Below are 14,622 nucleotides of genomic sequence, written 5' to 3'. Positions count from 1 at the left end.
ACATGCACACACCATAGTCAACGCCTCCTCAGGAATCTGCATTCCATGTTGAGCCTCATTTGAAGGAAGGTGAGGGCACAGAATACATAGGCTCTGAAGTTCTCCATTCCTATCACCAAAGGTAACTCTAACACCAAGGCTAGCTAGGTCGTAAGGCACAGCTGCTAGACTGCAGCAGGTCATGAAGGGACAAACAAAAAGGAATAACCTACTTCACTAAATTCTTGCCATTCTAACCATTGAAGCTGTGCATATTCATTACACTACTGGTGAGAGTGACCACTGCACCTCTCACTAAGGACACCCTCTGGAGTTGTGCACCACTGGGTGAGGTCATGCATGAACAAAGAAATCTGCTGATTACCAGATATGTTCTCCCCCAACTGTCTTGCTGCTCTTGCAGCATCCAGTCATGAATAGTGATTGGTAATTAACTCACTGGAGGAACAGGCTCCACAAATATATATCTCATTGATATGAGGGAACCCATCAGTGCTAATGACCAGGCTGAAGCGCCAAGCTAACAATACATCACTGCCTCCTCAAATTCCCCCAGCATCATTGCTGAATCCCTACCACTTCAGCGTTTTGGGAGTTACCATTGACTAGAAACTGAAAAGGACTGACTATGTAAATACAGTGGCTGCAAAAGCAAGTCAGAGACTGGGAATTGTGCAACATGTAAGTCACCACCTGCCTCCGAAGCATGCTAATCAACTGTTAGATGCAAGTTAGGAGTGTAGTGGAATGCTGTCCATTTGCCTCCATGAGTGCAGTTCCAATAACACAAACTCAACACTGTTCAGGACAAAATAAGTCACCAAGCTAATATCCCATCTAACACACATTCAACAATCACTGTCTTCACCACTGAAATACTGACAGCAAAGTGTACAATGTGCAACATATATTTTAACTCACCAAGGTGGTTTAGGCAATATCTTCCAAATCTGTAATCTTTACATCTAGAAAAACAAGGACAGTGAATACATGGGAACATGAGTAGTGATTTTCTCTCCAAGCTGCTCATCATCCTAACCTGGGATTATCTCATTATTCCTTTACTGCTGTCAAAATCCTGGAATTCATGATTTTGATTCAGGATCCTGAAAACAGCACCATAGGCATACCACACCACACAGGCTGCAGAAATTCAGGAAGGCAGCTCACTGCCAGCAGCCACTGAAAAGGAAATGTAAAGTTATCTGAATATGATCTGTTTACTTTCTGTTTGTATGAAAATGAAGTAATGAATCACCATTCTGTTTCCACCCATCCTTCTTTTCATTGTAAGCCCTGTGCTTTTTTTTTCAAATGCAGGACCCTCATTTACATAATTTTGATGCTAAGCTTTAAACTGTACTGATTTATTCACTTCTGTCTTGCTGGAGTGCTAAACCTATACTGATCAATTTTGGAGCAGTCTAAAATGTGTATCTTTTATCATTGGATACTGCTGGAGGAAGGCACAAAAGCTGAAGATTGTAGGAGTAATAATAAAAGCAGCAGTAGTAAGAAAAATGATAGCAAATGCAAGATGGGGTTCCGAAATTTCCTATCCTTACTGGGGAAAACATGATGATGATAAAAAGCAGAGGTACTTTTGTTGATCTTATCAACTGTGATTTAAATCAGGGGTTCCTATGATGCAATACATATGCCCTGTCCACTATACTCTCGAGTGATAACTTGTTTGTTTTCTTTTACTTCACACTCCATAGTTACAATTTGCATTAAATTATAGGAGACTTAGACCTTCAATCACTAACTTTGATGGCACTGCAGGCAATCAAGTGTGTGGCTGTTTGGGCTAGCAACATTTCAATAACTGCTTTTTTTTCAATTTTAAAGTAAAATAATGCATAATTCCATGCTTTCAAGCATTCTGGAATATAACTTGGATTCTTGTGTTCAGTTTTTTAAATCCCTGTTTATTGGTGCTCAAGGTTTCTTTTCCTTTGTGTTGCCCAATTTTTTTATAGCAGGCAAAATTCCCAACCCTTTGTATTCCTACTGCCTTGAGATGTGTTCTGTGCTGTGAGAATCAGTGTACGCTCTATAGATTTGTGAATAAATAAGCATAGCATAGTAAAATAATGTTAAACAGAATAATTATCTTTATGCACCACTCAAGTATTCCACTTCCTAACTACACTTACTTCAACTCTACCTAGAATTGTTGAACAAATCATTTGCTTGAACTTGAGACGGGATGAAAAATTAAAATTTACTTTTTAAAAAATACTATTTCTAAATTTAAATAAAAATTCCAAATGTACAGGAGTGGCTTTCAAGTGGTTACAGCTTGCAAATACCTAAAAAGGGTTTTTTTAAAAAAAAGTCTGGAGGAAAATGTGGGAAACTGGGAATAACTGGATTGCTCCTTTTAAAAGATTGATTCCCATGCTGAATGGTTTTGATTCCAGAGAAGCTTTTTTTTGTATAAAGAACTTGAATTATTTTATTTGAATTTTTTTAAATTGAGAAGTGGCCCATTGGAATGTTTTCAGTAGGTCACTCAGGAAAGTTTGGGTTTCACTGAAGAGAAGTTCACAGGTTACAGGCTGATAGGGAAGACTGTCTAGGTTAAAGGGAGGTAGACACTCCATGTTAAGTAGTACTGCTTTTTGCTGTACTGCTGGGAAGGCAACAGAACCAAGTGAGTTGTGTGTAGGGGAAATCAATGAGTAGTTGAGAGCAATTTGGATGGTGTGTTGTTAAACTTGAGGATAAGTTCTTGGAATTGGTATGCAGTGAGTGTTTGAGTCAAGGTTCAGGAAAAGTCCTGAGAGCTTCAAGGGCTTAAATGTGAGAGTCACAGAATTCAGTTTAGCTGAGAGGGGGAGTTGGAAAGCTTGAGTAGTATTTGCTTAATACAATGGACCAAAACTATAACTCTGGGAAATAAACAGACTGAGTTCTTCATGAAATTGTTGGTGAAAAGCAGAAATTGTTAGTGAGAGTCAATACTGGAGTACTATTTTGGAGACCAAGGAACCATAGATACAGGGGTAGTGATCATCCAGAATTGAAGCAGTCTTTTGAGGCGCACTGAGGGAGTGCCCTTGAGAGGGTTTCAACATTAGAAAATTCAAATACGGAAGATACACTGATTAAATTACCAAGAAAATTAGGAAGGAAAAGAGGGTAGAGAAGAATATTAAGTTTGGTTCAGAAAACCCGAAGATCTTGTAAATACATAAGAGCAAGTAGATAATTAAGGAAAGCAGAATCTGTTTAGGGCCAAAATGTATCAAATGTGACATAGTTGGGTAAAATTCTTACGTACAAACACAAATTAGGGATAGGCTATTCAGTCCCTCAGACCTGTTCTGTCAGTTGATAAGATTTTAGCTGATATGGTGTGGTCTCAACTCTCTTCCTACTTATCCAAATACTCTTTGAATTTCCTTACTCCAGAATTTTTCTATCTCTGGTATTGAATAACCTTATCCACTGCTGTCTGGGGAGGTGAGTCCATAGACTCTAACACACTCAAATGTTTTCATTGTCTGACTGAAATGAAAGACCCTATGTATTTAAATTGTCCCCATTTCTCTCCACCAAAGGGAATTGTCCTTCAATGCTTTAAATCTGCAGTATTTTAAAAGTGGCTCCAGCAATGTCCTGTGCAGCTGTAATATGACATCGCAACTTTATGTACAGGAATTGGGACGTCATGTTGTAGCTGTACAGGATATTAGTGGAGCCACTTTTAAAATTCTGCATATTTAAAATTGAGAGGGTGCAGAAAAGATTTACAAGTATGTTGCCGGGACTGGAGGGTTTGAATTAAAAAGAGACGCTAAATAGGCTGGGGCTTTTTTCCCTGGAATGTTGGAAGCTGAGTATGCTCTTGGAAAAGTCAAACAGGAACGAATGATGGACAGGTGATAAATTAATTGTTCATGGAATTGGATTAATTTCATTGTTTGGTCATTATAGGTTTTGGTGAAGCTGATGGGTGCAATACATTTTGTACACGATGATAGAAGCAGCTGGATCTGTTACCCTTTCTTTGCAGTATCCATAATGCAAATTTTGTCAAGGAATTGACAAGGGAGCATCTTGACATGACTGACAGACTCAAGATTGAGCCCAACTCAGACATTGGCAAAGTTGTGTTGCAACGTAGCTTTGGGAAAGTAGATTTAAGTGGAATGAAATCAAAGTATTTTCAGTGGCATCAAATAGAAAATAATTTTCAACTTTTGTAGTGCTGGATGATGGTTGCATGCTGGCAAGTGATCATGGGAAGTGCTATTTGTACATGTTTTTTTAGATTAGATTACTTACAGTGTGGAAACAGGCCCTTTGGCCCAACAAGTCCACACCGACCCGCCAAAGCGCAACCCACCCATACCCCTACATTTACCCCTTACCTAACACTATGGGCAATTTAGAATGGCCAATTCACCTAACCTGCACATCTTTGGACTGTGGGAGGAAACCGGAGCACCCAGAGGAAACCCACGCAGACACAAGGAGAATGTGCAAACTCCACACAGTCAGTCACCTGAGGTGGGAATTGAACCCAGGTCTCTGGCGCTGTGAGGCAGCAGTGGTAACCAATGTATTGCAACTTGTTCACTTTCTGTTATATACCTGGTTGTTACAGATTTAGTATTTTGATCCCTTTAACCTGATGGTAGTATGCGGAAAACGTAAATCTGAAAGAGAATTTTTTTTGAGCAAATGACCTGAGATTATAATGAATATTGTAACAATTACAATTCTTATAAGCACTCAGTTTCAACTGCCTAATTTTCAGTTCTGCGTTTACCACAATGTTGTACAGCAGCTGTCCATAAGATATAGGAGCAAAATTAGGCCATAAGGCCTACTGAGTCTGCTTTGCCACTTGATTGTGGCTGATATGTTTCTCAACCCTGTTCTCTTACCTTCTCCCTGTAACCTTTTGATCCCCTTGCTGACCAAGAAGCTATCTATTTCTCTCCAATGCACTCAGTGATTTGGCTTCCACAGTCTTTTGTAATGATTAGTTCCATAGATTCACCACCCTAGTTGGTTGAGGAAACTCCTCCTATCTCATTTCGAAAGGGTCGTACCTTCACTCAGGCTGTGCCCTCAAGTCCTAGTCTCCTACTGTTGGAAACATCTTCTCCACATCCATTCTATCTAGGCCCCTCAGTATTCTGCAAGTTGCAATGAGATTCCCCACCCTTGTCCTTCTCAGTACAGACCCAGAGCCTGCAACCATTCCTCATATGACAAGCCCAGGATCATTCTTGTAAACCTCCTTTGGACCCCCTGCAAGGCCAACATATTCTTCCTAAGATACAGATCAAAACAATTTAGTATTCCAAATGCTGTCTGACCAGAGCCTTATACGGCTTCAGCAGTATATCCTTACTTTTATATTCAAGACCCCTTGAAAATAATACTACTATTGGAATTGCCTTCATGAATGTCAACTGAACCTGTATGTTAACAGTTAGAGAATCTTGAACTAGGACTCCCAATCCCTTTGTGCTTCAAATTTCCAAAGCCTTTCCCCATTTCGAAAACAGTCAACACCTCTATTCTTCCCACATTGTATTCCCTCTGCCACTTCTTTGCCCACTCTCCTAGCTTGTCCAAGTCCTTCTGCAAACCCACCCCTACCTCAGCACTACCTGTCCCTTCAGCTATCATCATCATCTGCTGAGCAACAATGCTGTCATTTCCTTTTGTCAGATCAACAATGTATAACATGACTAGTTGTCCCAACGGTGACCCCTATCAGCATGCTCAACAACCTACTCACATCTTTTGATGCCTCAATACTGGGAAACGCATTTTCTTAGATTCAAGTCATTCCCTGTAGTCTGAATACAGAGGAATCTCTATTATCTGAAAGAGATGGGCAGGCACTATTTCGTTCAGATAATGGATTATTTGGTTAATTGACTTCCTCTGGGGCTCGGAGATTTCTGTAAAGTCTGCTCCCCGTTCAGGAGATGAGGCAGCAGCACACTGTGTGTGAGCCCCAGCCCCGTCTGACCGCACCCCTCCCTTAAACCCTTCCGCTCCCACCCCTCCCCAAACCCCATCTGCCCACAACCCTTCCTCCCCTCAACCCTGTCCACCCGCACCACATCCCCTCCTCGCCCAACCCTGTCCGCCCTCACCCCCCCAATCCCGAATGTTCCCACACTGCCTCCAAACACTGTCCACTCCCACCCTGCCTCCAAACCCCATCTGCCCCCCAACCCCTTCCGCCCTGTCCACCCTCACCTTGCCCCCAAAACCCCGACTGCCCTCACCCCAGTTCCAATATCACATCCAGCCCCCCCCTCAATCTCGTCCGCCCTCCCCCTACCCCAAAAAACCCAGTCTTCCCTCGCCCACTCCCAAATCCTATCCAACTCTCTTCCACATACCCCCCCCCCAAAAAAAAACCCTGTCCGCGCCCCTGGCCGACCCGACCTGTATTCTGCTTTCTTCCGCTATTGCCTGCCTTTACGACAGCACCAAATGGACCTAAGCAAAGTCACAAGTAATTTCCTCCCTGATTTTGCTTCTCAACTTGACTGCAGGTTTTTGCAGCCATACCATCCTGGGGAGGTAACTGTTTAGTTAGTCAAGGATCTATTGTTGCTAGACTATTAATCCTGAGATCCAGGTAATATGCTGGGGGCACATGTTCAAATTTCACCATGGCAGAAGGTGAAATGTAAAATCAGTAGACAAAAACATTCTGCAAGGTAAAAACAATAACTGCAGATGCTGGAAACCAAATTCTGGATTAGTGGTGCTGGAAGAGCACAGCAGTTCAGGCAGCAACCAACGAGCAGCGAAATCGACGTTTCGGGCAAAAGCCCTTCATCAGGAATTCCTCATGAAGGGCTTTTGCCCGAAACATCGATTTCGCTGCTCGTTGGATGCTGCCTGAACTGCTGTGCTCTTCCAGCACCACTAATCCAGAAAAACATTCTGCAATTAAGGGTGTACTGATGACCATGAAAATGTTGCCAATTGCTGGGGGAGGGACTCATCTGTTTCACTACTATCCTGCTCTATAGCACCTTTACCTGCTCTAGCTGGCATGTGACTCCAGAACCATAGCAATGAGGTTAACACTTAACTGCCCTCTCGGCAGTTAGGAAAGGGCAATGAATGCTGGCCAAGCCTGCGATGCCCACAATCCAATGAATGGAGTTAGTCCAATTCAATGTCTTATCTCTATCCAGTAATATGTGGTTCTTCCCTGTTTTCACACGGTCCCATATGATTTTAGACACATTGAGTAATTGTTCGCACCTTGCCATTACCTCTTGACACTCAAGGATCTAAATTGGGTGTTTTGCATTTCCTCATCCACACACTACATTTTAATGACAACATCTGAAAACAGTGGAGTCAGAATGCATCTGTGATATTCCTGTACTTGCAACAATATTTTTACAGATTAATTAAAGTCCAAATATTTTACCAATTGAAAGAACAAAGAACAGTACAGCACAGGAACAGGCCCTGCAGTCCTCCGAGCTTGTGCTGCCACATTTTGCCCTTCTGTACTAAAATTGTCTTCACTTACAGGATCTGTATCCCTCTATTCGCTTCCTATTTGTGTATTTGTCCAGGTGTTTTTTGAAAGGTGCTCTTGTCTGCTTCCACCACCACCACCACCACCTTTGGCAGTATGTACCAGGCACTCGCCAACCTCTTTGTGAAAACCTTGTCCCCCCTCAACCTGCACTTTGATCTGTGTGCTCTTGTAATTGACCCTCTGCCCTGGGAAAAAGCCTCATACATTTCACTCGATCCATGCCATTCACAATCTTTTAAAATTCTACCAGGTTGCTCCTTAACCTCCTGTGTCCCAGTGAAAACAAACCCAGCTTATCTAACCTTTCTTCATAGTTAAAATCCCTCAAACCAGGCAACATCTCGGTAAACCTTTTCTGTACCCTCTCCAAAGTATCCACATCCTTCTGGTAGTGACCTGAACTCGACACAATATTCTACGTGTGGCCTAACTAAAGTTCTAAAACTTGCAGCATAATTTGTTTATCCTTGTACTCCATGCCCCTTCCAATGAAGACAAGCATGCTATATAGGCCTTTTTTACTACCTTATCTATATGCGCTGCCACCTTCAATATTTGTGGATCTGCACACCCAGATCCCCCTGCATATCAATACTCCTAAAGGTTCTGCCATTCACACTATAATTTACACTTGTACCTATCTTTCCAAAGTGCATCACCTTACATTTGTCCAGATTAGACTTCACCTGCCATTTTTCTGCCCATGCCTCCAACTGACATATGTCCTGCTATCCTCTGACAATCCACCTCAATCCGCAACTCCTCTAACCTTTGTATCGTCCGCAAACTTAATTAGACCAGCCACATTTTCCTCCAAGTCGTTTATTCAGATCAAGAGCAGCAGAGGTCCTAGCACTGATCCCTGTGGAACACCACTAGTTATAGCCCTCCGAAAAGCATCTTTCCACCGCGACCTTCTCTCTGTTATGACTCAGCCAGTTTTGTATCCATCTTGCCAGCTCACCCCTGGTACCATGTGATTTTACTTTTGTATCAGTCTGCCATGAGGGAACTTGTCAAAGGCTTTACTGAAGTTCATGTAGATAACATCAACCGCTTTTCCCTCGATCATCTTTGCCTCCTCCTCAAAAAAAAACAAGTTAGTGACGCAGGACTTCCCCTGTATAAAACCATAAAGTCTATTGCTAATAAGTCCATTCGCTTCTAAATGTGTGTAGATCTCGACCCTGAGAATCTTTTTCCAATAATTTCCCCAGTTACTGACGTGAGACACTCAGGTCTGTAATTTTGAGGATTATTACTATTACCCTTATTAAACAGTGGGACAACATTTGCTATTCTCCAGTCATCTGGGACCTCACCTTTGGCCAAAGAGGATACAAAGATGTCTGTCAATGCTCTGGTGCTTTGTTCTCTTGCCTCCCTCAATATTCTGGGATAAATTCCATCAAGACCTGGAGACTTATCTACCTTAATACTTTAAGACACACAACACCTCTTCCTTTTTAATAGCAACTTAGCTTAGAAACTCGACATTCCCTTCCCTGAGATCATCCTCCTCCAATCCCTTCTCTTTGGTGAATACTGATACAAAATATTCACTTGGGACCTCATCTACCTCTTCTGGCTCCACACATAGATTCCCTCCTTTGTCCTTGAGTGGGCCAACCCTTTCCCTGGCTGCTATCTTGCTTTTTTTTATAGATGTATAAAATTGTTTGTAATTGTTAGCTAATCCTTTGCAAAAATAATGGATAGGTGGGTTTCTGGGGACAGTAGCCTCAGTCCAGGAAGGATATTTGGAACTTAATAATTTAGCGGAAAAACGTCTCCATTTTGCAGTTTGGTTATCTGTCTCTCTCTGACTTGTCCAACTAATTTTGTTCTTCCTTGCTATATAGCAACGCAGGCAGGACCCCAGTCCCGGCTCCAATCTGGGGAGCGGAGATGAGCTGAAACTACGTTAAACGTGCTTGGAGCAGCTTTGCCATGGGTCACTCTGTGGGGATCAAGCAGCTTTTCAGTGAGACCCAATTCTTTAAGGAAGTGAAGATGCTTTGGCCCGGATCGAGAACTTTGTCCTGTTTCCCACAGCCCAGGCCTTTGGATGCTCCAGTTGGCACAAACTGCCAGGGATTGCACTATGTCCATGTTACAGTACCTGCATTTCCTGTTGTATGCATGTAGCTGGTAGCAATCTGTGTGTGACTGTTTTCTATGCAAGCTGTATTTTTTATTCTGTTTTTGGTGATGTTTTTACTTGTCCCTTTTTATGTATTGTTTAATTTGTTTCCATTCCTCACCTTTGGTGTTTAACCAAAAATGCAGCAAAGAAGTATCTCAAAATTAGGTCACAAAATGTTCCAGTTAAATTAACTTTTTTTTAAAATCGTGGCAGGAAACCCAGAGATTCTATTTTCTGCTTTTTATAATAAAGTCTGGGCTGATGGAGGTTAAGGGCTTTAATTCTGTTCGCTTCTGCTTTTTTTTTGAGCACTGAGGAAATGCATTGTTTGCTTACTAGCAATTTTTAGTTCTGATTTTTGTATTCTGTAAAGAGATAGCCACATAAGGAAGCTTATTACCAGAGCAAAATTTTCAAAATTAAAATAAAAGCAAATTAAAAACAAATAGTCAGCGCAAGGTTGTGGAACAAAAGATTGCCCAACATGAATATTCATTTTGACTTATTCTTTTCACCAAATTAAACTTGATATGAAACAATGCCCATGTAAAATTGATTTCAACCCCTTTATTGCAAAAAAAACTGACATGCAGTTTTCTTTAAATCCAACATAATTGTTGTTTTTGGCTACATTGGGAACACTCAAGTTCTGTTACTAAGTAAAATATATAACCCTGAATATAGGGTGCAGTTTGAGCTGACAGAATGTGCAGTGCTTACAGTTTAAATTACATGTGCTGGACACATGAAAAGTGACCAAATGAATTCTGACAGACTGACGAATGTACAGTATGTTCGGAATGGATGTTAGTGGCCTTGGTGGCTATTTCTTGCTCTGCAATGCATAAAAAATCTTAATGCTGGCATTAAGATTGGGGATGTCTGCTTTCTGCTATTTAGTGCAAATAATTCAAAACTTTTAAGTTACTGGTTTTAAGTTATTGATGCGATTTAATACGGTTTTTCCGATCACTATTTAATTAGAAGAAATTGCATCGTTTTTTACGTAGTACATCTCCCTCAGGAGTTGCTTTGATTTATCAGAATAGCTTTTGCTACCTTTTGAATCTAAAGCATTTTCTTTTAAATTACTTTCATAATAAACTTCTGTAAAGTCAAACCTGTTCTGAGTTTTTTAAAATTTATATTTCAAAGTTTGGCTGACTAGAGGTGTTTTCAATCAATGTGGCAACTGCTCCTGAGTTCTGAATTATGGAAGGCCTAGACATGCACAGCAAAAACAAATTGACATTAGGCTGATATTTATAAATTCTGTTGAGACTTGTGAATGTTTATTAATAAATGGGATTAATGGAGCAGCTCTGCAATTCTGCAACAGAGATTATTCAGAATTGTAACAGAATTCCAATTTGGCTTTGACTGGTCTTAAAGTATAGCACTGGTGAAATGAAACTTGTGTGATGGAGAGAGAAATTTTAAGAGCCTTGGTGATTACCAGTTTAAAAAGGGTTATTCAGTTTCGAATGTGTTGATGTAAATATCACTGGGGTATTGCCTCCACTTTCCTTCCTAAAGATCAAAGAGCACATTAGAACCTCGACAAATATATGAAGTGCAATAAGATTAAGACCATGAAATGTTTGCTGTAGGATGTTTGAATGACAGTCAAGTCTAATGGATGTAATATTCTTTATTGCCCACTGACACCACTAGTTTGATTAAAACTAAAAAAGAGTATGGCTTTAGTGAAAATTATGGGCATTTACAAGGTCAGTAGAAACTAAGATTTTTTTTCAATAAATTGAATTCTGAACTGAATTGTCATGCATTTTCTGCCAAAAATTTTTTAGTTCTTCCTTGGACCATACCTTGTCTATACACTGTTTGGTTGCAATCCATAAATTATTGTTTCCAGCAAAACAGGCTAACAAGCAGTGGCAAAAACATTATCTTCACTGTGAGAATAAGAGAAATGGATGCTGAAGAAACTGGTTTCATTTCTAACTACATATGGGGACTTGTTTTATAGTTTAATTGGAAATCATTTAGATGGTGTATTTGGAGAAAGTGGAACCCAGATTCCATGAATCAGAGTTGCAAGACAGCAATCGACAGTTCTGGTGTGTTCTGGAGGGAGAAGGTGGTAGATAAGAGGGATTTTGAAAGGAAGCAAATAAATACAATATATCTGCCTGAAGTCTAAAATGGTATGAAATCGCTCCCATTTTTTCTATCTAATTTGACCCATCAAAACCAGACCTGGAGAGGTTTAAATGCCATGTGTTATTCACCCATCTTGAAACCAGCAGGATCCTGAGAATCACTATTTAAATCTATTGTGGGTTATTCACAAGGATAGCCACTCTAAAATTGACGTGTCATATAGATTTGGATGCTAGTAATATCATTGAAACATCAATTTTCTTGAAGGGAAATAGATTTGTTAGGAGCCACTTGGTCAAAGAGGGATCAAATCTGATAAAAGAAAAAGATAGATCCATTAACTGTACTTTATGTGCAGTAAGTGAATTGATTATCAGGGTTTAATGATATTTGAAATAGCAAATGATATCAGGAAGGTCCTCACTAATTTCTTTGACTTTTTAAATGATTTGTTGGACCAAGAGGCCCTCTGATATATGTAAAGACTTGATGGAAATTTATCAAATATCTTCTCAAAGAAGTTTGCTGTTTTTTTTCAAAGATACAAGATTAAACCCAGGGAATGGATAAGTGGGGTAACTCAGTGGTCAGCACTGCTGTTTCACAGCCTCCATTCCAGCCTCAGGTGACTGTGAAAACTCCACAGATGTTCTCCAAGGGTCTGCATGGGTTTCCTCCAGGTGCTCTGGTTTACTCCCACAGTCCAAAGATGTGCATTTTAGGTGGATTGGTCATGCTAAATTGCCCATTGTGTCCAGGAATGTATAGGTTAGGTGGATTAGTCACGAGAAATGCAGAGATTGAGTAGGATGCTCTTCAGCAGGTTGGTGTGAACGTGATGGGCTGAATGGCCTGCTTCCACACTAAGGATTCTGTGATAAGTTAGCTGAAGAGTAGAAGTGAAGGTTTGTTTTAGTTATGATGGATACCAGCTGGAATGCAACAATTAATGCATTATGTCAGTTGAATCTGTATGGATTAGGAATTTAAACCAGATCCTTGTGTAGACTTTGAGGAATATAACTATCCAAAACGTGATTCATTTTGTTCTATCTGCCCATTGGCCACATGTGACTATCCACATCCACTACCTTTAAAAACTTGATTTTCAAAAGGAAGTATCCCATTATGTTCAACCCTGAACTCTTAGGTTTTGTAGGGAAATGCAGCTTTCTGTCTCGAGGGTCTGATTTAATTTGCTTTATTTTATTGCATTACTGTTATGTGCATTTAAACTGAATACCATTCTTTCTTGGGTGGGAATATTTCAATGATTGTGAAAGTCAGTATTTTGTGTGGGGGCCATGGTTGTCTCCTTGCATCTTACTCATGTGACCACTCAGTGTTCTTTGAAAATGGTTGGAAGATGTCAAAGCCAATCACAATTCTGTATTCTGGTATTTGTGCATTTTACACAGAGACTGCAGATGCACCATGCATTATTGACCAATTAGTGACAATCCTTTTCTTAATTTTATACCCCCAATTGTTAGTTGTGCTTGTAAGAAAGAAGGCTTGCTTATCCCCAAACGAATCCTTGTGGGGCGGCATGGTGGCTCAGTGGTTAGCACTGCTGCCTCACAGCGCCAGGACCCGGGTTCGACTGTCTGTGTGGAGTTTGCATGTTCTCTCCATGTCTGTGTGGGTTTCCTCCCGCAGTCCAAAGATGTGCAGGTTAGGTGAAATGGCCATGCCAAATGGCCCATAGTGTTAGGTGCATTAGCCAGGGGTAAATATAGAGTAGGGGAATGGGTCAGGGTGGGTTATTCTTTGGAGGGTCGGTGTGAACTTGTTGGGCCGAAGGGCTGGTTTACATACTGTAGATAATCTTTTAAAAAAATCTAAAAAGAAAGTAGGCAATTGAGTCAAATAATTTGTGCTTAAGAGGAAGCTAGGTGTGTAAACTGAGACAGAAAGGAATGGTGAGTTAAAATAAACTGGGAGGAGGTTTGTGTATAGCATACGATCTATTTGGCTTAATGGTCCATTTCTGTTTTGTAAAATATATCAGGTTATTGGCACCTGATGCCTTCTGAAAATCAATACGTAAATTATTACTGCACTAATTTTCTTTGAAAACTGAAATGCAAGTTGATCATAAATTTATACCTGCAGTTGTCTTGTGCTTTATATAGGGTGCACCATAACTCTTGAAGTTTACCTACAAATGAAGCTGGACTATTTATAGATTTTCCACGCTTTTTAAGCAAGGGTGTGCTATTTGCTACATTCCTTTCCTCAGGCTCAAAGGTTTTTGAAAAGTTATGCTTCATGTCACTGCTAGCTCCTTTGCCAACCTTGCCTAATATTCTACTTTGCAGCTTGGTTTACACAGTGCCTAGCTATCCCATTAAGATGTTTGCAACATTGCCCTTGAAATATTTTTCCCATGGATTCATCCTTTTTTTAAAAGTAATTTATGGGATGCAAGTGTTGTGGTTAGACTGGCATTTACTGCCATCCCAGTTGCCCTAAGGAAGCTGTGGTTTTATACTGCTGCAGTCCTTGGGCTGTATGTTGACTTTGGGGGTTAGGCAGCTGACAATTTGCAAATTTTTTGAAATCTTACTGAATTTGTTAAACAGCAATTTAGATATATTATGTTAGTTACTTAAATAAACAGAATGCAACTGTGACAGTTGAAGACAGTTCATTGATACTAGTGGATAAAACAGGCTGTCAGTGTGAAATGTTTTGGTCTCAAAGTGTTGGGGGTAGCATTGTGTCTAATCAAGGTGGTTCTTCCTCCACTTCTGGGCTGTCTTCCAATTACCTAATGGAAGCGGTTCTGTGAGGACCA

General features: G+C 40.5%; 1 protein-coding gene across 6 annotated transcripts in view; it reads left to right on the top strand.

Moving 5' to 3' along the window:
• Positions 1-14,622, top strand: part of phaf1 (phagosome assembly factor 1) — a 175,241-nt gene that overhangs the window by 77,852 nt on the left and 82,767 nt on the right. For 4 of the 6 annotated variants that reach the window (XM_072547773.1, XM_072547772.1, XM_072547775.1 and 1 more), the window contains one exon: positions 9,415-10,818. The exons of the other annotated variants lie outside the window; for them this stretch is intronic. In XM_072547773.1, coding sequence (XP_072403874.1) covers positions 9,415-9,464 — 50 coding nt within the window. In that variant the 3' untranslated portion in view covers positions 9,465-10,818. Of the gene's footprint in view, positions 1-9,414; positions 10,819-14,622 lie in introns of those variants that run through there. 6 annotated transcript variants of the gene reach the window in all.

The sequence above is a fragment of the Chiloscyllium punctatum genome, chromosome 26, assembly GCF_047496795.1.
Source record: "Chiloscyllium punctatum isolate Juve2018m chromosome 26, sChiPun1.3, whole genome shotgun sequence".
In the NCBI taxonomy this organism is placed as follows: domain Eukaryota; kingdom Metazoa; phylum Chordata; class Chondrichthyes; order Orectolobiformes; family Hemiscylliidae; genus Chiloscyllium; species Chiloscyllium punctatum.
This window is presented reverse-complemented; position numbering and strand designations above follow the sequence as displayed.